Raw genomic sequence first — 25,193 nt, forward strand, 5'->3', positions numbered from 1 at the left:
TCAAAAAACAAAAAATAACCTTGCCAGATGCTACCCATTCATTTAAAAATTACTATTAAAAATGAAAGATATTTTATAAAATTTTATGTCAAGTTCTTCCAAAAACATCAAGTTCACATTCCCTGTAATTGTTGTCTCAAGACAGCCATTGTAACTGTTGAGCTGAGTATATCAAAACTTCATCCTGATTATCTAATGATGAGTTATTGATAAGAAGAATAGGAAAAAGATGTTTAAAACTTAACAAAGAATAGGTGAAGGGTAATAGCGGATGATAGTAGAGTCAGAGAGTTTAGTTTTAGTTCCGACTTGATAAAGATGTCGGATGTCTCTAGGCATGTTACGTACAGGGGAATTATTTAGGATGAAATTGGCTGCAAGTAGCAGAAGGCAACTCCAAGATACTTTAAACAAGCAGATTTAGTTTTTAGGCTCGTTAATTCATCCCTTTACGGTGTCAGCCGGTGCTCAGCTTCTTCTCATTTTATCCTCAAAGCTTGTTGCCCCCAGTCTTGTGCGTACATGGCCCTGAGCTGGCTGCCCCAGCTCTAACCGGAGCACTAACGATGTCCAGACTTGCCAAGGGAAGAGCACTTATTTGGGTCCAGTTTTAAGAGCAATGTGATCTTTCCTAAAAGCCACCCAGAATGTTGGCTCTTTCCTCACATCTTTTGACCAGAACTGTATTCTGTGACCTTTCATAAACCTGTCTGTGTGGCAGAGGATCCAGCTAGAAATTGAGACAAATGTGGAGAGAGCAGTGAGTGTTTATCTTTTTGAATGTTTCCCAAAACAGTCCCTGACATGTAATAGTTTTAATAGATATTAAAACTGTTATATGAATAAATAAATGAGTACACAGTGTTGATCTGAAATCCTTCAATAATAAGACATCTTTTTTGGCTGTGCCTCAAACTCACACTTTCAAGTGTCAAACCATATCATTTTAGTCATTTTTTCATAACAGTTCTCCTGAAATATGGCACACTGTCTTGCTTTCACTCAGAGTAGTTTAACACAGCACTCTCCAACAGAGCTTTCTGGGATAATGGAGATGTTCTTCTCAGTCCTGGATGATAGCTGCTAGCCACAGGTGGTTCTTGAGCCCTTGCAATATGGCTGACACACTGAGAAACAGAAGTTTTAATTCTATTTCATTTTAATTAATGAAAACTTAAATTTAAATAGCTGCATCTGACCAGTAGCTACTGTACTGAACAACTGTAACACCTGTTCACCTGGAGGCCAGTTTTCTGGCAAGTTCATCCCTCTGGAATTTATCTTTTCCCCTGACACACAGAACTCACACGCTTGAAGATGCTTCACATGGACTTGTGTTCCTACTGGGAATCTTTTCAGGGCTGGTCTGTAGCTTCTTTGTAGCAGGCGCCAAAAGGCACTGTGCTGAGGAGAGAGATGCAGGAACCTCTACCCAATAGACATGAACAACATGAAGTAGGAAGAGTGACAAGGATAGCTGACATTAAGTGGGAGAATAAGGAAAAGCTGATCTAAAGAGCTAACGGCTCATTTAATAGTGAAATAATGATAATTTTGCTTTTGTTTGGATTTGTCTGTAGAGAAGGCAAATATATAGATATAAGGTGAATAAACAATTTATAAGTATGTTAGAGAAAATTTCATGGGAAATATATTAATAATACTTGTCCTCTGAAGGGGTAAACCTCCTGTATTTAGAAATTTATTGCATTCTTAAGTGAAGCCCAGTAATACGGATGCTTACTGTATGTTCGTATTCAAACATTGTATATGTTTATATATGTGCATACAAGCATTCAAATATTGTTGATAGGGTCATTAGTCAAGTGTGATTATAGCAACGAATTTAGCTGTTCTTTAGAGCTTTTCATATCTAAGTCAAATGTTATCATGCTATTTTATTGGGGGCTTATTTATCTTCCTCCTCCTTTTTGAATCATGTAGGTAATTCATTTGTATCAATGAACTAATGAAATGATCTTTCCCAACTTTGGTCTACAGTACTGATCTGAGATCCTTCAGTAATCTACATAATGCTGGAAAAAAATAGTAAAGGAAAATTACTTAACTATCTGCTTGTTTTTGTCTACATAGCTACCAAGAAGTCAAGTTTCAAAACACTATTTAGAGTATACCTTGAAGTAATACCAGGAATTGTTATACTTTATTTTTTGATCATTTTCTTTATGCTTATAGCAATTTATGCTTTGTGCATATTTATATCAAGAAATTTAAACCAACAAATTTCTTTTTTTTTTATTGTTTGGGATTCTTTGAGGGTACAAAGACTTAGGTTACACTGATTGTGTTTGTTGGGTAAAGTCCCTCTTGTAATTGTAGCCTGCCCCCAAGAGGTGTGCCATATACCATGGCCCCCATCCCCCTCCTGCCTCCCCTCTTTCCTTCCTCATCCCCTAATCCCCACCTTATATTAGATCAAAACCCAAAAAATTTCTACAATTGCTTTTTAAAAACTGACTTGTAAATTTCAGGCATATATGCTAAATATAGCTATTTTATTTCAGATAAGAAAATAAAAAATAAATAGTTTACAGTGTTTTAGAAACCTGGTAAGTGAAGTATTTATTTCTGTAGATCTTAGGTATTTAATATCCAGACCAAGACTCACCTTGCTTCAGGTTGTTAGCAAAATTCTTCTCCACTAAATAAAAAAGTATATCTAGATAACCATGATACATTATGGTGGTAGGCTAAGAGAATAATAGAATCCAGTCATTTTCCTGCCACTGGCTTTGAATCCTGGGCTGCCACCAGGTGTCATGGTAGGATTTTAATTGAATGTTAATATATTTAATGAAATATTTCTAAGCTGGTGAAGTTTAACCATACTAAATTTGAAACGGGTAAAATGGGGGCATCACTACACTAAGGGAAAAGGTTACAAATAAACTCTTCTTGTTAACTAGAAAAAATAGTTGACTTGTCTATTTCTCCTTTGTTCTGCACTAATCCCCTGGCCACACATTGTTGTCATTTACAATACATTTATAGTAAAGTGCACATTTGTCTTCATGTGGCTTATAATGAAAAAACACATGTCAGGGCCTTCTTGAAAGTTAGTATGTTGCACATAAGTACATGTTCACACACTTAACTCAGACCTTGAACTTAAGCTGTCTTCGATCATCCCAGGGAATTCAAAGTATACATTAGTTGAGTTCTGGGCATCAGCTCCAATATTACTACAACTACCAAAGTCAAGGTGCAACATAGACACAGCTCTACAGTTTCTGAAGATACACTGTGTACCTGTGTGGGTGGATCTTGGAGGCAGCCCCAGGACCTGCACACCTGTTCTAGAACACTCCATGGCAGCCTTCCTAAAAACAGATTGCTCCAGATTTCTTGGCCAAATGTCTAAGCTGAAAGCTTGACTAATATGAAAACTCCCTTCCTGTGGGGAGCTTTGTTTACCTTATTAAAATGTAAAACATAATTAAAAGTTCCCCCTAAAAAATCGTGAGTGTTATTTCTGAATAGAAAATGGGTCAGGAGACCCCATGTGGCACTTTGCCAGTGCCCAGTCCATCTGTGCCAGTGTGGGGTGTGCACTGACTTTGTTCCACAGCTTCAGAAGAAAACAAAATGCTAATTGAGTGCAGTATGTCCTGTTTGTCAAGGAGGTATTGAGATAATTAAATGAGGTGGTGTGTGCAAATACACCACAAAGCAGGAGACACATGCCAGTCATATGTTTCAGTAATTCTTAGGCAAAATAACCCTACTGAGGGTAGTAAAAGGCTGACCTGACAAAGCAAATCAAACACAGTTATAAAACACAGCACATTTAAATTTTAAAAGGCAGAAAATACTTTTAAATATGTATATGCTCTGTCTTTAAAACCTAGCGTAAAAGAAAAATTGCAAGATAAAAAGTGAGTGCTGAGGTTCCAACCACCCTCTTGAAGTTGGCTAAACAGGTGGAGTCAAGTAGACTTAAAGATAATAAGAATGATTTTCTTCCACCATTTAGAAATTTAGGTATTTAGGTTGAAAGTCACTGGGAGGGAAAGAGCACATTTGTTCCTGGTTTGGGCACCCAGGAGATAAGGCGCCTTTAAAATTTCTAACTACTGCTGTTGTAATTACATAATTGTTTCTAGTAGACAAAAGGGGGTGATTACCAAACTTGAGTTTGAGGTATACCATTCATAATTTTATGCCTGAAAAATTCTTTTCACTTCTCTAAGTATCTCTATTTTGTCTACCCACCTATTCTTAGAAAATTAGATTGGAAATGGATTTCTTTTTCTTAAACTGTAAACCTACAGATGTAAACACGAGAAACCAACTGCTCAATAAAATTATTAATCTGCTCAATTTGTGATTTCCTTTAGCAGAGAAGTGAACATGTAGGTATTTCAAAACTAAAGTTATCTGGGCTAAACTGATAAATGTGAAGGAGAATTTTATGTCATGCAAAATGTAATAATCAAGTAAATGAGGTGAAAGCTATGTTGATTGGTTTGATCTAACCATGTCAGATTGTATAAAAAAAATCAGCACATTGTACCCCACATATGCATGAATGTATTCATGATCTATGTGTATTTGACTTAATAAAAAAAAAAGACAAAATAAAATAAAATTGCAAAGCAATCTTTTCTAGAAGTATTGTGCATAGACACACCACAGGTCTTGTGTGCTGTCCCAGAGATTTTTTGCTCTTCATTGATTATAAAACCATTCTGTGGGCTTTTTATTCCCACAGGTCTTTGCTTGGCTGTTCTGTCCCATATCTTCTGTGCCAGGTACTCCATGTTTGCCGCTAAACTTCTGACTCACATGATGGCAGCCAGCTTGGGTACACAGGTAGGAGAGGTCTGGCATTTCTGATTTATCATGAGATGTTTGTGTTTCTTCTTCTTTGATCCTTGAACTGAGTGTATGAGTGAAGTTTAACCTCACCTTAGTTGCAGTGGAGGAGGATGGGAGAAGGAGAGTGGTATGAGGAAATCAGCCCTAAAATGAAAATTTTGTGAACTTGTTTTTACAAAAAAGTACCTTAATATCATTTGCAAAAGAACATGTTCTTACAGGAAACATCCTATTAAAATTAATATAAGATCTCTTTGGGCTCGGCGCCTGTGGCTGAAGTGGCTAAGGCGCCAGCCACATACACCTAAGGTGGCGGGTTCGAATCCCCAGCCCGGACCCGCCAAACAACAATGATGGCTGCAACCAAAAAAAATAGCCAGGCATTGTGGCGGGCGCCTGTGGTCCCAGCTACTTGGGAGGCGGAGGCAGGAGACTCGCTTGAGCCCAGGAGTTGGAGATTGCTGTGAGTGATGCCACAGCACTCTACCCAGGGGGACAGCTTGAGACTCTGTCTCAAAAAAAAAAAAAGATCTCTTTGGGCTAAAAAATTAATTAATTAAGATCTCTTTGGGTAAAATATGCTATGTTATAAATTCTTTATATGGAGGATTTTAAGATGATATTTAATTTAATATAATGGCATGCAATTTGATAGAACATTCTCTTTTAAAAACCCATTCAGTGCCTGTGGTGGAATGGTATAAAAACCATTCAGTTGTTCATTTGCATGCAGTTTAAAGCCTTCAGTTTAAAGTACAGTGTAAGGCACAGGAATCAGATGAAAGATGAAATTAAATGACTTTTCTATTCAGTGTGTTCACAGTCTAGAAAATGTATAGAAGTAATTATAATCCTGTGTGATATGTGAACAGACTGCTTACAAACTACTCTGAATACAGATGAGGACTTAATTGATTTCTCTGTGAAGGTCAAGGAAGTCTTCATGGAAGAGGTGGTATTTGAGCTGAGAGTCAAATGGATAAAAATTTGTTCAATTTGTTAATAAGAAGTAAGAGGAGCATAGACTTTTATTTAGACAGAGGGCCAAAAAAGCATAATCAATCATTTTTACATTAAGGCTGAAATTATAGATTCAGATAATAAGAATATAATGTTCTTATTGAGAGAAACAATTTTAATATTATTTTTTAAAATAAAAAATACTGCTGGGCAGCGCCTGTGGCTCAGTGGGTAGGGCACTGGCGCTATATACGAGGGTGGCGGGTTCAAACCCAGCCCCGGCCAAACTGAAACAAAAAAAATAACCAGGTGTTGTGGCAGGCACCTGTAGTTCCAGCTACTTGGGAGGCTGAGGCAAGAGAATCCCCTAAGCCCAAGAGCTGGAGGTTGCTGTGAGCTGTGATGCCACAGCCCTCTCCTGAGGGCGACAAAGTGAGACTCTGTCTCTAAAAAAAAAAAAAAAAAATGCTGCTTTTCTGAATGTAGGGGGCCAAGTTTCTTGACTGGCGCTGGTTAGATGCACAGATTCAATTTGTGTAAATGTATGGTGCTGTACACTTGTGCTTAAGGGAATTGTATGGGGCTCTGAACAGAACTTGAATAAATAACATTAGTGGAGGGGCTGAAATATAAAATGGGAGTTTATCTGGGAAATGGAAATGTTTTGTGCCAGGAGTGAAAATGACCTGTAAATTTCATAATTCTGTTTTTTAGGGAAGAACTAAGTGCTGTATTTTAAAGAGAGGGTCCCAGATTGTGTTTTTCAAGTACCTATGAACAATGGAAGGCAGCAGTGGGTACTATAAAGGGCTTACCTTGACTTTGACAAGGCTATTTATATTGCTTTCGTAACTGCCATAGCTGTCTGATCTTGCCTTTGCTTCTTGTATGTAAGATCTTAGAAAACCCGCCTTCCATAATTAGAGTTTACTTGGCTCTATTCACCACCCACTCTGGTGATTTTTTGGCAGCAGAATTTGTACAAGACTTAATTATAGCACTGTAGAATTACAGACAACTCTTCAGTGTCCCAGCAGACAAATTTGCTCATGTCTAAGGATGTAAAGGAAGATCCAGAGTTTATATGCTGGGGCAATGCCTTTTGATTCAAATTGTACTTAACATTGTTTTTGGAAAAGACAGTTAGTCAAATTCAGGCTTTTCAGTACATTTTTAAAATAGAATAAACATGGTCTATAAAATCATGTCACGTATGATTCAAGATCTGAAATAACTAAAAAATGATTTTCATAGCTTACTTTTGGCAGTAAGATTGGCCAAGATAAGATTATTAATACAAAGTACTGTTTTCTCAAAATGGTTTTTTTCTCTACTTTGATTTAGAAAATACCTTCTAAGTTAAAGAGAAGAATTATATATAGCTTAAAACCTTTTTGCTAAGGATTTCCTAAAATCCTTAGACCCCCCCAAAACAAGAAATGAAATTGCCTGGAGTAACCTGGGCTCCCGCCCTTTCTAAATTTTAACATTTATAGTCCAGTTACTGAATCTTGCCAGCAGCTGTTCCAGCCTCAGATCTCTCATTTGGGAGCCTACATCAGTGTTGTATGGACAACCTTAGAGTTCGAATTTACTAAAGAGAAGTCTTACAACATATAGGCTTGGCCTATGGTTCTTTGGCCAACAGGGTGAAGCTGACCTAAAGAGTTTGACCTCTGAACACTTTGCAGACAGGTCTGTCAAGACCATTCTGTTTCAGTTCCTTACTGCTGACCTAGGACGAAGTAGAATGGCTTATGTGGGGCAGGAACGCATGGGAATGTGATAGTTCTTGACTTGGTTTTGGAGCAATGTGTTATAATAGTTCCATGAATCAGTCAGGAAAACATGCTTATCTGGCTCTACTTGCTATTTTAGAAATATATGTAATGTTATAGACATAATGTGTTATAGAACTTATATCCATATACATACATATGTCCATAACTGGAGGAAGATAGATTAGAATCGAAGATTATTTCTACTTTACAGGTCAAAATTTCTGCTTTCATCTGTAGGTTGTCGTTCTAGCACTCGTAACACTCATGGCTCGTGAAATACCAGCAGGTGGCAGTAGAAGATTTTCTTTTAATTTTATATATTTTCTTTTCTTACAAAATTATTTGCCAGTCTTCCTTCAGTAGTGATAGGGTTCAGTAAAACTCTGAGAGATGCTCTCAGAGTACTTCTTTGACTCAACTAGAGATCATTTGTCTGCAACATAACAAATATACATCTGTGGTTTCCTGTCCTTGCTTTTTAATTCCCTTTATTCAGAATTTAATTCAATGCGTTAGTAAGTTACCATAAGAAAGCCTATGCATCACTGGGTTTGATACATTTTTCTACTATTTCTCATTTATATTTAAATTCAGGCATATATAATTTATTTTAATCATATTCCTCAGCATTAAGAAGTGTATTACTGATATAGAAAAATATGTTTATTGGAATGTCACAGAAGTTTTGAGACAAGGTCTATATTTTCAGTTTATCCAAAATTATGTGTTTTTCTACAATGCCAACGTAATGTTTTTCTCAGTTATCAAAAAGAAAAAGATTGAATGGGAAAAAAGCGTGGGACCATTCGCTTCAAGTATAACGTGAAAAACATCAAACACATTTTCATGACATTGGGCGATATTTCTGGGAAAACATCTAATTATATCTTTGGGATTTTTATCTTCGAATCACATTGCCAGCCCGTGTGTGCCCTGATAAGGCTGGTAAACAGCTGGGACAAAGGACAAGTTTGCAGTTCAGGGTTCTCAGTTCTAGGGGCTCTTTCAGGAAAAGCAATTTTCTAAATCTAAAAAAAGAACAGAAGTTCCCTCATAGAAAACACGATGATAAGATAGAACTGCATTTACTCCGATTAATATACTTAACAAAGGGGAAATACTTGTTTTTATCAGCTTTTTCATTTGTTTGTTAGTATGGCTTAAGCACATTTTTTGAAACTGAACAGCAAATTTGTCTGGAAAAAGTCATGTAAGTATGGCTACATGTACATCTGAATTCAGATGATAATGTGAATGTTTGTGAATCTGAAGTTTTTGTTAGCCACTGTATGTGCAGGAATTTTAGCTACATATGTCATCTCAAGAAGAGAGAAGGGGAATAGCCTCAAAATTCTGAGGACTGCACTCGGAATTTCACAGCAGGTGGGCAGTCCACGTCTTTTGTCCATTTTCTCACTCTGCAGCATTTTGGGATGTCATTTTTCAAAGTCTTCTTTACCAGGGAGGATCCTGCTCAAATACCCCTGCTAGAAGATTCTGCTTTAATCCAGTGTTTATGTCATTTGAGCTTTGAGTATCTAGCACCTTTGTGAATCTCTCAGAGTCCCTGCCTGCGTGACTGCAGCCGGAAGCCCTGTGTGACCTCCCAACAGCCTGCTCCTTCTGGGGACCACAGGCCCTGACTTCTGTCCCAGCAGCTGGTGCTGTTTTGTTGAGACTGCCAATTCAAGAAGGTCATTGTGTGATTAGGACCTGAAAACACATATCTAACAAGCATATTTCTATCATTTGAAGCAGACGGAGATAGACATCGTAAAATGTTCATTAATCAGAATAAAATTTTCCTTAGTTGGAAATTTTGGTTAATCACTTATTAACCAGAATATCCTTTGTTAGTTCTAATACTTTTGTTATGAAGAAGAAGAAGTATTTAGGAGTTTAAGTAAAAGATCAAACTTGGATCTTGCTTTGAATAATGTCTGGAACCTAAGACATGCACGGGGTCTATTAGTGCAGTTGTGGATGGATCGCAAAGGTGTTTCCCAAACTTCATTGCAGGCCTCTTGTTAAAATTCACGGACTCATTCGGTAAGTCTAGGGCGTATTTTCAGATCCTGCTTGCTGAGAGATTAAGTTAGCTGTGTTATGACTCAAGTACATCTCAGATTATTGTTGCTACTGTTGTTTCTGTTAACATTCTTATCACCCACCTCCAAATTTTTTTGTTTAAGAAATCCCATTTTAATTGTTTTACTTTCATTTAAAATGTCATTGCCTATAAAACTACTGACAGACATTTATCTTTCCCTCTTAAAGGAAAAACCAATACTACTGCTTCCTTCTGGTTTTCTTTCCCTTTTTTTCTAGGCCTAAGAAAGGGAAAAATATTTAGACTCGCAAGCAAATATGCAATTCAGAGTACAGACAAGGTCTTTATTGTGGTTTTTCTCACAGGATTTCACACTTTGCAGAACTCAGTGTTACCTTAGACATAAAACAAGCACTAGAAAGAAGGTAGAACCAGTTACCCAGCCCTAAATTCTTTTTTATAAAGTGCTTCTTATGAAGAGCTTGCAAGTACCCCCCCATCTTGCTTTAATAGTATTCAGTAGAAGCCTTTTGTTTTTTTGTGCAAAGCATTTCTGAGGTATTTAACATATCTTTTTTTCACATAGAGATTAGTTTGGCAAACATCAATAAAGAACATTCTACCCACATATATAAGTATACATTTAAGTTGTATTATTGAACTATTTGACTCTTAATGTGGGTATAGGAGGTCTGACAGTTAAGTTCATGAACTTCCTACCTGCACTAACTTTGGCAGCACTGAACAAACAACTTGGTAAGGTTTCATAACCTTGGAATATCAGTGTCTCATAGCTGTGGTGCATGTCAGAGCGTGGTGATGTCCTGCTGCGTGGTGTTCATTGTTGCATGTTTTTGTGTGCTGTCACGAGAATGTTGGAGCTTGAATTAAGACAACCAACATTCATAAATAAAATCAGGGACATATTTATGGGGATAATGCCATGAAGAAAACAGCAGTGTACAAACGGCTTAAATATTTTTCTGAGGGAGAGAAAGCATCATGAAGAAGAGGAGTCAGGTAGCCAGTAATAAACAACTGATGAAAACATTGCAGATTTTTTCAAAATGTGCATCAAAATTGTTGGCTAACTATGGGAAGTAAACGCTGATAGAGAAACAGTTAGGAAAATCTTCACTGAAGGTCTTGACCAATAACTCATGGCTCTTGCATCATGACAGTGCACCAGCTTCCATGGCCCTGTCTGTGAGGGAGTTATTAGCAGTAAACAAATCACTGTATTGAAACACCCTTCCTGCTAACCTGATCTGGCCCCTAATGACTTTTTTCTTTACTCGAAGATAAAGGAAAGACCGAAAGGAAGACATTTTGATGACATTTAGGACAAGAAGGGTAACACAACAGTAACTCTGATGGTCATTCCAGAAACAAGAGTTCTAAATTGCTTTGAAGGGTGGCTTGGGCACTGGCATCAGTGCACAGCTTCAGTGCACTTCAAAGGTGGCTATAGTGACATTCAGCAGTGAGGTATCTAGCACTTTTTCTAGGATGAGTTTGTGTCCTTAACTGTCAGACCTCATACTTCTCAGTATGTAGAAAATTCATTACTATGAGTGCCCATTCAATCATCCTGTAGTGAAACTGAAATTTAAAAAATGAGCAAACCCTTATCCAGGTTAGGATTGTCGCCCATGGACTTGACCCCTTCCATGCCATCTACCATATGCACAATATTAAGACTGGACAATGAGACGTACCAAGCAAGACTGGCACGCAGGTAATAGTTAATACAGATATTTTAAATAATACAGGTTATTATTTAAATAGTGTAGAATAGTAAGCTCATGGTCAGATCCAATTCTATACAGAGAATATCGCTTCTTGTGTAGTGTACTATAAAGTCCTATGTAGGCTTACTGCAGGGGCCTCAGTTTGGAAAGGCTTTGTGGAAGAAATGGAGTCTGACCTGGTTGTTGAAGAATGTATGAGATTTGAAGATTTAGAATATGTCATGTTCTAGACAAAGAAGAGAACCAGAACAAAAGCATGGAGGTTATAGTGAACCTGGCTAGTTTTACTTGGGTAAAACTTGCAGTTCCCACTGAGAAACAAATACATTTTGATTATAGGTGAAACAATTCCATATTGCCTGAGAATTATTGGGAGTTACAGAGTCATCAACAGAGTTAATCCAGAAGACACAATATGAAAGGAATGTTTCTAAGAATTACTCCGGCAATGAGGGATTAAGTGAAAAATGAACTAAAAGAGATGAGAGGCCAGGGAGAGGTGGGTGGGCTGCATTCACATAGTCTGTTTAAGGTGGATTGTGGACAATGGTGACAGCAATGAGAATTCAAAGGAAGAAATAAAAACTAATAATACCCTATTTTGCTTTATGAAAATCTTGCAGTTCCTTATTTCTTAAAGGAAATGAAAAGACTACATTACAAATTTTAATTTATTTAGTAAATATTAATGTAATGCTTACTAAATATTATATGAGGTAGGTAATAATATTATTCTTGTTTTATAAAGAGTTTAGTCACCTGCCTTAGGTCAAATAGTGATAATAGAACTGGTTGGTATTTGAAGACAGCAGCTGACCTCCCATCCTTGCTTTAAACCACTGTGCTATGTTGCCTTATAAAGGAGGAAATAGAATTTTCTCTTATCACCAAAGGGGGTAAAAGATTTTATGGTGATTGTGAAACTGGTAGTTTCCTTTGGTTTCAGTAGGAAAGGCCAAAAAGTTTTGACAGCTGGAGAGGAATACGTCTGATTCTGGGCATCAAGAGTTGAATGTTTCCATTGCACATTTGAGCTAGGGATTTCAATTTCTGACACAGGTTGTGTAGAGAACCTCTGAATGTGGAATACACATAGCTAATCTCCTTAAGGGCTGGTCTTCATGGCACTGAATGAAGTGATATACATGTATTGCCTTATTTACTTCTTATAACAACAGGTGGGTGCTGTGATCATCCATCCCTATGTTACTGATGGGAGAAAGACTGAGAGTAAGAGATTCAGTTACCTGACCTCACACTCACAGATAGAACAGTAAGGGAAGAGGATTTGAAATGAAGGCTGACTGACTCCAAACCCCGTGTGTTTAAACACCATGCTATGTGGAATGAAAAGGATCATTAGAAGAGAATTAAAGAAGGGTAAAGTTTTTGAAGCCAAGGAAGGAAAAAAGATTTCAGATGGAAGGACTGGGCGTTAAGGGCAGATTAGGCCTCAGATTTGGTGAGAACAAGGTCCATGGAAACTTGCAGAGAGATGATGAAAATCAGAAAAGGTTAAAGAGGAAACAGGTAGGGAGAAAATGGAACAGGCTCTCAAACTACAGGTCCAAGAAGTCTACCAGTGAAAAGAGAGGTGATGGGGCAGGAAGGGGGCCCTGGTCACAGAAGGCTAGCAAGAGGGAAGCAGGCCTGTGGCTGTCACTGAAAGGGCAGCCCCTCCAACCCCATTTCCCTCCCTTAGTATTTTCTTTCCTTGAAAAGAGAGCTTCCTGTAGAAGTGGGATCATAGGGTAACTGGAATTAAATTTCTCCTCGGTCCATATTGTCAATATGTTTTGAGTACTTTGAAATTTTTTTATGTCTTAGGCAAGTGACACCCCCCTGGTGTACTTAACCAGATCATGTTACATCTAGGAGAAAACTGGAGTTCTTGTGTGAGCTTTTCCCCTTCCTATTTCTTGAATCCAAATTTCTATGGAGTCTTTATATTTTTGGTGTTATCATATTATTGATCTGCATGTGAACTTACAGTCAATCATGGAATAATTTGGTAACTAATAATTATTAAATAATTTTATAATTCCATCTATAATCAAAAAGATTAACTCTCTCTGCTTTGGGAGATTAAGATGATTTTGGTATTGAAAATAGTGTGAAACTTGACCATTGATTAAGTTTTCAATTCCATGAAAACGGTTTTTTATTTTGCTTTCTTCTTATGTAAGTATACCTTTCCCTTTATATATTCAATTTGCCTTTCTTAAAATATTTTAATGATATACTCCTGCTCTTTTTCCTCCACAAACTTTCAAAATTCAGCTCCAATTGACTGTTCTCACTAAAATGAAAATAAGCGGATGCTGATAATATAAAAATAGTACCATGGTCACACTGCTGGGAAATTCAGACTTTCCCAAGTGCTGAAGTGGCAGAGCAGCAGAAAGAGTGAGTAATATTCTGAATGAGGCTACAGTGACATTACCATGTTTGTAACATGGCTTTTGTTACTAGGAAAATTTGTGAGGCAAATCCAGACTTTACCAGAAAATGCCAGTTTGGAATCTTCTATTACAGCCTCAGAAGCATAAACTATCCTTGACTTTTAAAAGACTTCCTTTGATGTCTCTAAGTAGGGAAAATCAGCGTCTATGAAACATTGTTTTTATGAATTTTTAATGATAGCTCTACAGAACTTTAACAAATACAGACTATATGGGGAAGAGTCCCAGTTTTAGAGTTAGAAAAACAAATGGAGTTACATTCTTAGTTACACTGGAAAAAAAAATCAGTGGAAAAATAATAATAAGACCCATCTTTCAGAGTTGTTGAGAAGATAATAGATCTTACTCAAAAAGCATGAACTACAAGGCCTAGGCAAGGAGAGCTCCGAGGACAAGGTCAAGGGTGGTTACTCAGGCCACAGCACACACAGGCCCCGAGGGTTCTGCCTGAGGTGAGCACTCTGAATCCCTCTGGAGAAACTCAGCCTGATTTTCTGTGCTTGAGGTTTTCTTAAACCAACTGCAAGAGGGGAGACAGTGTTCTGGCCCCACGCTATTTAAATAGCTGGCTTTCGTAAGCCTGTTACGCACCCCTCTCCGTACTCTCTCAGGCTTTATTGTCTGTACGAGACACTGTCAGTAATTTTGCTTTGTTTATATTTTTTCAGTGACTCTTTTTTCCTAATGTGAGTAGCCGCCAAGTGTTTGTGCTTTTATTGCTTATGTAGAATTGTTAGAGCCTTAAAAATTGGATGTGTATATTATACATGCTTACTTTAAAAATCTACAGAGGGTGCCAAAAAATGGATACACATTTTAAGCAAGGAAACAACTGTATTAAATTTGCAATACTCAAGTCCCATTTGACTTCTGCAATTATAAGAGGGGCTCAGTGTGACTGGGATTCATCTTTTGTTATCAGTACATAATGAATATTACAATTTTAATAGTTTTTTAATTTCTTAAAATGGGTACTTTTTTGGGCACAGTTTGTGTATGTGTGTGTGTGTGACTTTGTATATGTGTTTATACATTTGAAATTTGAAAGAGGCATGTATTTTAAATATACAGAGAAATTCATTTAATGAAACACTCAGTACTGTGAAGGACTATGACAAGCCCTTGGTCTGCATAATTCCATAGAATCTTTACAAGGCTTTATGATGATGAGTCATCAGGGGTCAATATTAGTATTATTGCCTCTGCATTGCATGTGAGAAATCGGAGACCCCAAGAGGTTATATTACTTGCCCTAGGTCCCAAATCACGTAAGTCTGTTGAGTCCAAAGCCCTTTCCCAAAACTCTCTCCCCACCACTCTGCCAAGGAGCTCTCAGGGTCCTCAGTGCTGGTTCCCCCTACACGTCCATGGAGCACAACAGCCTGTCTTGAAGGTGCTTCCTCTGATGCTAATCAGGCCAGGAGGCTTCTCATCAGTCTCCTAAACTCTGTGAAATCCGGCTTCCTTTTGTGAAGCTTTTCAATGAGTGACCCTTTACCGAATTGTATTTATTTATTCATTCATTTATTTTGAGATAGAGTCTTACTCTGTCACCCTGGATAGAGTGCTGTGGCATCATTATCATAGCTTACAGCCTCAAACTCTTGGACTCAAGTGATCCTTTTGTCTCAGCTTCCTCAGTAGCTGGAACCACAGGTGCCCACCACAACACCCGGCTAGTTTTTCTATTTTTAGTAGAGACAGTCTCCTTTTGCTCAGGCTAATCCTAAACTTCTGACCTCAGGCAATCTGCCTGCCTCAGCCTCCCAGAGAGCTAGGATTACAGGCATGAGCCACTGTGCCCAGCCACAATAATTGGTTTTTAGATTTACACTGATCTGAGCTCCAGGAGGTTGTGTCTCTTGAGCTGTTTACTATTTTGTGTCTAACTGAGCTTTAAGTCCCTAAGGGAAGAGACCAAAATAACAATGTTCAGAAAAACAAAGCAGCCTTTGTTTTAGGCTTGGAAGGTGTGGAAGTTTTAGGCTTGGAAGTGTGTGTGGTCTAGAACTACCTTCTGGCAGCGCCCCATTTGGACACCATCTTCCAGAGACATGCACTCCGTGTTCTGCCAGGAGTCGGGAGGAACTTGGTTTCAGGCATCGTGTTTTGATTGTAAGGGTAGATGTTAATGCCAGACTAAAACATTTACATGTCACATATCAACAACCAAGTAGGCTCTGTAGTCAAATTTCATTTGCAAAAGATGGTGCGTGCAAGTGATATGTTTTTAGGATTTGGGATGGAAATTGTTAAAAGTTCTATAGCAACCCCAGAGCTTACCTCTAAACGTCCCACTTCATTTATCCTCCTACTCCTCCTCCAATATAGAGATCAAGGTTAGATGAAAGTCATCCTCAATTTTTGCACATTTTAAAACTTTCCAGTGAAGATGTCTTTTTTATTTTATTTTTATTATTTTTAATTTTACTTTGTTTTTTAAATTTTTTTATTTTTTAAAAATAATTTAAAAAGTAAAATGAGGGTACAAAGAACCAGGTTACATTGATTGTATTTGTTAGGTAAAGACCCTCATATAATTGTGTCCTGCCTCCAAAAGGCTTATTTTGGATAAACACATTTTTTGGTCCTCTCTGCTTCCAGAGCATGTGGCATTTGTGTCCCTTTCTCTCAGTCTTCGTTGTTCTCATGCTCACCAAAGCCCCCTTTCTTCTGTTATAACTATTCCCCATGGTTTTATTCTGGCCCTTTCTTTATCATCTGTTCTTTTCTCAGCAGCTGGAGTGGTCCTTCTAGAGACTAAATCGGCTCAGACCATTCAGTGGTGTCCTATTGCACATAACCGAGGAGCTCGTCCTCCATCCAGTTCAGGATCAGTCTCTGCCTCTTCGCTGATCTCGTCCTCTACCACTGCCCTGTTCACCAGCACCAGCCACAGTGGGTGCAGCTCCTCAAACACGCCCACCTCCCTCTCGTCCTGGGTCCTGTGTCTTCATTAGCCCACGCTCTGTCCCAGTGTTTTGATCATTCACATTTTCATTCATTCACCCTCAGCTCCTGTTACCACTTCAGATGAGCCCCCTGAGTAGCTCCCAGCCCTGTCAGTGTCACATCACTTCTGTGTTTATTCATATCACTGTGAAAGTCTGAATTTTCTCCTTCATGGACTGTGTTCTGTGCCCACTCCATTTCCCTGCTCCCACCTTCTGGACTATCAGCTCCATCAGACCAGGAGTTGCCTGTCTTGTTCATTGCTCTGTTTCCAACATCCACAAAGAGCTTTTTGGAACATAGTAGATTTTTGATAGAACTCGTTAAATAAATGAGAAAAATAATGAGGTTTAAGGAAATTGTAGGATTTTCCCTCAAGAATGAACATTTTCAGCAATCTGAAAACAACTTGTCACCACATTCTCATGAAGATAGATATTTCCCAATTCTGTGAAGCAAAACAAAACCAGAATTTTAAAAAAAGAGATTATTCATACTCTTAATGCAACATTGTAGTGATCTACATCTTATAAACAAAATGTACTATAAATCTCAGTTTATAATTAAAATGTGTTTAATTCAGAATTTGTTTATCCAGGAAAAAAAATAGTTATAATGAGAAATTGATAACACAAGCCAGCCACCAAATGATTTATATCAATCTGTCTGACTACTGTGAATCCTAATTGCATTTCGTAACTTTTCTTCATGTTAAAACACATTCTGATTTCTGACTGGGCACTTCAGGAAAACCCTTAATGCCCCCACCGCCTCTGCTGTATGGCTCTCTGTCTTCAAAAGTCCATTGCAGCAGAAGATAAGAGCACGGGTTGGTGGTGGGGTGGGAAGAGGTGAGAGGGAGGCGAAGAGGCCGGCTTCTGGAAACCAGCTGTCTGGTTCAGGTAGGCGCTGCTGCAAGTGAGTTGGACAGCAAATATCAAGGTTTCTGAAGGTTATTGACATAGCGCATGCATAGAGATTTGGCTCTTAAAGCAGCTTTGGTAACTTCTTACTGAGAAGCAAGAAGACAGAACAACTGTTGGAATGTGGGCATACTGAGGGGTTTTTCCTGAGTGAGATCTTTCTATACGCCATAAATAAACAAGTTTTTGTTAACATGGAGGGCAGGTACTCCAAGATAGATAAAAACTTAATTATAATGGCTAATTCTAAACAAGTAGTGAACTAGTAAGTGTTTATAGTGCCAAAGTAATAGCTATGAGCCACTAAAATAGGAGATAGGTACCAAGGTTGTCGCTTTGGTAGTTGTTGGAGTTGGCACTGAGATGAAATGCCCCATTGTATGGTGCCGTGTCCAGACACACTGAGCAATCCGTCGCGTTCAGGTCACATTTAGAATGGTGATGAATCTGCTCTCAGTTTGTTGTATTTACACACTCAAAACCATTTAGCCTGTCAGTAACTGGAAGTATTTCTTAAAATGACTGGTATTTTGAAAACAAGTGGATTAATGAGATACAAGATACAACAATCACAAATCCCTCCTCTCCTCCCCCGAAAATATTTTTTTTTAATCAACAGCTTTTCACTTAAGGATAATGACTTCATACCGTAGGCATCTTTAGATAAAAAGTGAATGTGATAATTTCACTTTTTTTTTTTTTTGCTAATTTCAATCTGCCTAGAGAAGTGTTCAACAAATATTTACTTTAAAAGGGCAATATAAACGCTTGCAAGTATATAAACATAGGCGTGGAAGTGCTGCAGACAGTTTCATTAGTCCATAAAGGTACAAAGGCTGCAGGAGTCTTAGAAATTAACCCCGGAAACTCAGGGCAGCTGAAATGCTGGTGTTTTTACTCAGGTTGTGGTTGTCTTTACCCATTAACTTCGGAGGTACTCGTGAAGCCCCATTAAAAAATGACCTTCATCACACAAACAGTCCACACTTGAGCAACCTTTCAATCCATGGATTAGGAATTGCTCTTTTCAAACCTTTCTCAGAGTTAATTATTGAAGACTGTTGTGTGAATATAGAAAAGTCGGATGAGGTCAAGAAAGCCTGCCTACCACCTTCTGTTTGGGTCCCAAAGTAGCAGAAAAATCTATTTATTCTCTAGGTGACAAAAAGAAGATACTCTCAATTCTTTGTGGAAACACAATTTAAATTTATCTCAGTAGTCCTTCCCTACTGTCCAGATGTTATTTAGTGTCATATGTGATATGTCATAGTAATTCCTTATTATGTAACACATAATAATGACACAGTAATAAGACATTGTTTAGATCCTCTAGGAATTTATAGTCTACTGGCAAGGCAATAAGTAAATAAATGAATATAATAGAGTGGGGTAAGCATATGACAGGAGTCTGCATAGCACACAGCAGGAACAAAAAGGGGGGCGTTATTAATTCTATCCAGGTTGAAGGTTGGGGGTCAGGAAAATCCTATAGAGATAGACATGCTTAGCTCTATCTTCACCAGGTAGAATCTACATATAATTAAAACTCAGATGTTAGTGAGGGCAGAGGAATGGGCAGTGTCTGGCAGTGTCATGATGCAGAAAGGATTGCTCAGCCTTGGATCATTTAGTCTGCAAGGAGTCAGGGTTGGTTCAACCAGGGAAGAGCTGATGAGGAGGAAAGAAGAGCTACTTCTGGTGCAGACCAGGTCGAGATGAAGAAGAATCTCCAGACATGAGCAGAAGGACGTAACAGGAAATGAAGATTTCTTACACGTTTCAGGATAAGAATTTGGGTCCCATAGATACATTTTTGTGTTTCACAAGCATTTTTCTTAAAACTCTGTTAACTGGTCCAATCTGAAAAGTCTGAAGAACCCAATTCTATACTGTGGTCATGGAAAAATTAGAAGTTTCTGTTCTGTAAGGCATTAGGGTTTCAGAGTTCGTTTCCATTTTTGGTTTTCTTACCGATGCACTGAGGTAATGATTCTCAGAAATAGAACTATTCATTAAGCATTGAGACGAAAAGCTACTTCATTAATTCTTCACAATAGCCCCAATGAACCCTTTGCTATCAGTTCAAGTAACCAAAAAAAAAAAAAAAAATACAAAAAAGCTTATCAAGTATAAAGTATATTTTTTCAATGTTACTTCAAATATTGTATACTGCTATCAGATGTTAAAGAGTCACAAAGGCATAAATCAATATAACCTCATCTACTGTGATATTTAAATTTATACATACAAATATTAATTCAGTGCTACTTTTTATATGCCCTTTCTGTAAACCCTAAGGGTGAAATTTAGAGAAAAAATTACAATGAAATTGGGAAAACTCCCACTTTATAACTATTGAAAATGTATCCTATGTGTATTTGCCATGATGTTACCCTTTGTGAATTTACTGTTCATATTCTTGACATAAAGATAGAATTCAGAACACAGGAAAATAGCATGAAAAAAGCCACAGGAGAATATTTGTGTTGTTTAAAATGTGGTGTGTGTAACTCTTTTCTAAGTTATTAATAGGCTTGGGAAAAACAATATAAGCAATTTCTCCTAAATGAAGCATGTTTGAGAGAATAGACTTCCGTCAGAGTTGGCTGCTGCTGGGGAGAAGGGAAGCTGAATTCAAACAGTTTTGTGAGAAACTGGAAAAAAAGGAAGCAATTCAGCTTCACAATCGGTCACTGATACTTGATTTACTCTCTGTGGAGTCTACCAGTGGCTGCCAAGTTACGTGTCATGCACGCCGCCTAATCCTTGGAGGCTCCCTTGCAGCTGATGTCTGCGTCAGCAGCGGTCAGGAGAGAGGAAGCCACTGGAAGGAAGGATTGTTTACCACTTGGTTAAACATGACATTCGAAGTCTAATGTAAAAAGCTTAAGAACGCCACTGGAATGCTGTTTTGTATAAGTTCATGATTCCCAAAAGAGTTACTTAGCATCTGGTCCTAAATGTTAATTAAGATCTCATTCAGAAGGGCATCTTCTTATCACTTCTCTTAAGATAATTATGAAAAGTTGAGAAAGTGATTTTAAAAAATACCTCTATGTTCACAGTCATCAGTTCCATCTGAGATTAAACAAATGAATTGACAAAAAAAAAAAAGCTTTTCTAAGACTTTCAATGAAGATTTATGATCAGACAACCCCATTAATGGTAGTATATTTAATAAGTACTTATATAATTACAGCTCAATAATTAGACCCCTTTCCAAAAAAGCGCTGCATAGTATAGTATAGTATAGTTGTTGTACCGTCTTTCTTGCTGCACATTTATGCTTTTTTCCCATTCACAGATTAAAATTTACTTGGGGGTAAAAACTATGGCCATATTTGCTTTTTATCTCCTTCTATGGACAGACTGGAACAAATGGGAAGAGAAGCCATTGACCAGCTACACGAGAGTCACTCTTTCTCTAGGATAAGGCTGCTTTTAAGTGGAGAATGGCTTGAGGAAGGTGTTGTGGAAGGAAGGTCACAGAGTCTTAGCCATGTCTGAAACAAGGCCTTTGTCGCTGCCCTCCCAGCCTGCATGCAAAGGGAAGGGAGAGAGGCATGTGGTAAAAAACTAGGTGAGAACTTCCACCAACTTCCATGGTTTTCTACACAGGAATGGAGCCCAAGGTTCCCACCTCACACCATCTTTCCAGAAATTATTCTAATTTCCAGAAATTAGAATTGAGTTACACTGGTGAGAAAAGCCCTTATACTGAACAAGTAAATCCAGTAATCATATCCATTGGAAAAGCGACCCACGTGCACATTTTGAAAACAAGCGAAGTATCAGTAAACAAGGTGAGATGCTTGAAAGGAAACTTGAAATGGAAGGAACAAGCAATACTCATCCACAAGACTGTCACGGACCAGCACAAGAGAAGGACCTCTCATGGCCCAGCACCAGAGTTGGCCTGAGTGGGAAGGTGGGAGATGAAGACAAGGGACACACGAGACAAGAGCTAGGAGGCGTCCGGACACGACCAGCCCCTGGACCCTGAAACAACTTTATTTATACAGTATCTTAACACATGGGGTAGAGACCAAGCTTGAGGAAAAACTGTGTGCCTTCCAGTAACAGCGAAAGTCTGTGTGGGCCACCTGACTTCTGGCAGGTGGAAAGAGTGTTGTTAGAGGGGGAGAAGTGGTTGGGGGTCGCTCCCTGAGCATTTCCCGGGCTGTGGGGCCCTGCCGGCTCCCCACACAGGACAAAGTATGAGGTGGTGCCCAGAGTTCAGTGGTTAGGGTGCTGGCCACATACCCTGGGGCTGGCGGGTTTGAACCTGGCCCGGGTCTGCTAAACAACAATGACAACTACAGCCAAAAAACAGCTGAGTGTTGTGTAGTGCACCTGTAGTCCCAGCTACTTGAGAGGCTGAGGCAAGAGAATCACTTAAGCCTTAGAGTTTGAGGTTGCCATGAGCTGTGACACCACGGCACTCTACCGAGGGTGACATAGTGAGACTCTATCTCAAAAAAAAGAAAAAAGACAAAGTATGGTGTTATGAGAGTAAAACAGTTAAGATATTTTGTTTGCTTAGGTTTAATTTTTTTTTTACTTTTAAAATTTGTGATATAAAGTTATTGTGATTATGGGAAGCACCGATTCCTATTATCAGAGAAAGAATGGCTTTTTCCCAATTCCTTCTGAGTTTCTCAGAATTTAAGTTTTCTTCTTAATTATGAGGCTTTGATTTGTTTGACTTTTTCCTTCATTTTTCCAGATGTTAAGGGGCATGTATTTAATTTAAAACTTTAATTCAATTACAGCAAATTATTTTATGAGGTTATTTTCAGGGATTTTTGGACTATTTGTTCATTTTATTTATATAATTCCCAGAGAGGTAATGGTATTGCTCCCTTTACTGCCCAGATACTTTATGTATGCTACTTCATTTTTTCTCACAATAGTGCTATCAATAGCCATTAGTATCTTCATTTTATAGTTGAGTAAAATGAGTCTCACAGAATATATTTAAATCTGCTCAGAGTTCTGTAATGAGGCAGGAGGACTAAGATTTGAAGCCGCGTGTGCCTGACTCTCTTAACCAGTAAATTACAAGCTTTCCTGTGGGTATCATGTAAATGTGTATGCACATGTGTACATACGTGTATCAGATGGATGTGGATGGAGGTCATGCAGGACTCTACTGTTTCCTTTTCCTGGAAATGACTGAGATTTTAATCAGATAGATGGAACTCAAGCAATCAGAGTTGGAGGGCACCTGTCAGTGGGGAGAAAGCATTTTGAGCAAAGAAGATGTCGTCAGTGATACACCTTCAGTTTAGCAAAGTACAAGACATTTTTAAGACCCTGGAGCAGGATACTGTGACTGACATGCCTTGACTTTGAATGAGGAGTTAGAGGAGAATCTTCGAGAGGCAGATTCAGATCAGCTGATGGAGTATCAGGAAAGCCTAAGTTAGATGTTGGGGGTTTACAAGGCTTGTGTCAGTGAAGTGACATCAGAAGGTGCATCCTGGAACCACCTCTCAGCTCAGCTTCTCTGAATATTGTGGTATCAGTAAGTTGGACAGTATGTTAACTCATAACATCAGCCACTGTCCCAACATGTCAGTGTCTTGGAGACGATCCATATGTCACGATATGTCAGTGATCTCAAATTTCTCATTCCTTAGCTGTCTCTCAGCCTTACAAGGAAGCTTGTACTGAACAGTGAACAGGTGTTAGCCAGGCCCTTTCCTATTCAATGACTGCTCTGCAGACTCCAGGCTTCTGTCTGGTATACGCAGTGTGGGAACACCTCTGCTTTTGCACTTTGGGGAAACTTACCCTCTGTCTGCTCAGTGATGCATCCTGTTCTTTATAGCTGGGGAGCTAGATAATGTTTTGGGCTACATTTTAACAAAACCAAACCATGAGGGCAAATACCTGGGTGAGAAGCCCCATTGTGCATCTCATCCTTGGTTGATAATTGATGGAATATTTTGTATTCTTCTGTCTTACCTCAGTGTATTGCCAAAACTGCTGGTTTCCACTGTGCAATTTTTGAAAAAAAAATTAAATGATGCCTTCCAGGAAGGGTTCACTTTGCTCATTATTTTTGGCTTAATGAAGTTAAAGGAGAAGAATGAAAAAAAAAAAACAAAACTAAAACCAGAGCACCTGTAACCAGCATTGCCAGAAATTATGACCCTGTTAGTTTGACATTTTTTGTGTGTTTGGAAAAGGGGTGTAATTATTGAGCTGTTAATAATATCAGTTAAGTATTCATTAAATGTGCTACCATTTAATAGGCTTGTCCGATCACAAAATTTCATTAAAAGTCTTAGAAAAGTTCCTCTTTTTTTTTTTTTGGGGGGGGAAATCTTGTATTTTTCCATGAATTCATTCGATTGAGTAACTCAAGAGAGGTGTACTTTGGCCAGTAGATCACAGAGAAGAATGAAGATTGGGGGTGGCACCTATGGCTCAGTGAGTAGGGCGCCCACCCCATATACCAAAGGTGGCAGGTTTGAACCCAGCCCCAGCCAAACTGCAACAAAAAAAATAGCTAGGCATTATGGCAGGCGCCTATAGTCCCAGCTACTCAGGAGGCTGAGGCAAGAGAGAATTGCCTAAGCCTAAGAGCTGGAGGTTGCTGTGAGCTGTGATGTTACAGCACTCTACTGAGGGTGACAAAGTGAGAGTCTGTCTCTTTTGTAAGTAATCAAGGTGTTAAATTAAGGTAGATTTAGTAATAAAAGTGATTAAGGTAGATTTTGTTTTGAAGTAGTAAAATTTATATCAAAATTGCAGTGAAGTGTAAGGAAAAACAAACTCCATATCTAGCTTTCAAATTTAGGTTTGAATATTATCTTAGTGGGTCTGTCTCATAAAACTGTTTGCCTCAGTTATTTCTTAATTGATTTTGTTTGTCCAAATATGTGATTGTGAAGAATCATTCTTTCTCATGTATTTTCAGAGTGACTATAACAGATCTCTCAGATAGAGATATTCTAAAAATTACATGTTTGTCTTTGGGAACCAGCACAAAGGCCATGTCTTGCTTCTGTCCCATAGAATGGGATTTCAGGGCTTTGAAGAAGGCTCAGTGCTGGAGAGGCAGCAAATCTGCACTGATTCTTAAATATCTGATTTTTCTCTCATTATTATTTTAATAGATATAAAATCTAGTATTGAGGTATGCAGAAAATGCTGGTCTTCAGACCCCTAGTTTGGTACTTTGAACATTTTCATTTTAAATAATGATCCCCTTACACAATAATCACCCCTGTGATACGTGTTTCCCTTTCACAGCTGCTGAATCTAAGTGGGGGAAATACTGATACAGCGCTGGCTTTCTCCCCAGTCCCAAAGAGAGGTGCACATGTGCAGAAGACACCTCCTACCTACTCCTTCCCCAGCTTTTACTTACCCAGCATCTCACCTTCTCACCCCTTTTCAAAACTCCCCACCCAGGGCCACCGTTTCTCTCCCAGAGGTGGTGGCTGCAACGTCTGCCCTGGTGC

The 25,193-nt window shown here is 38.5% G+C and overlaps 1 protein-coding gene across 1 annotated transcript in view; it reads left to right on the top strand.

Moving 5' to 3' along the window:
• The window catches only part of ADGRV1 (adhesion G protein-coupled receptor V1), a 552,089-nt gene that overhangs the window by 269,179 nt on the left and 257,717 nt on the right, over nt 1-25,193 (top strand). The window contains exon 83 of the mRNA XM_012802802.2: nt 4,733-4,833. Within this exon, the coding sequence (XP_012658256.2) occupies nt 4,733-4,833 (101 nt within the window). The remainder of the gene's footprint in view (nt 1-4,732; nt 4,834-25,193) is intronic.

This window comes from Otolemur garnettii, unplaced genomic scaffold (assembly GCF_000181295.1).
Source record: "Otolemur garnettii isolate 467f Iridium unplaced genomic scaffold, OtoGar3 scaffold00017, whole genome shotgun sequence".
NCBI classification, from domain to species: domain Eukaryota; kingdom Metazoa; phylum Chordata; class Mammalia; order Primates; family Galagidae; genus Otolemur; species Otolemur garnettii.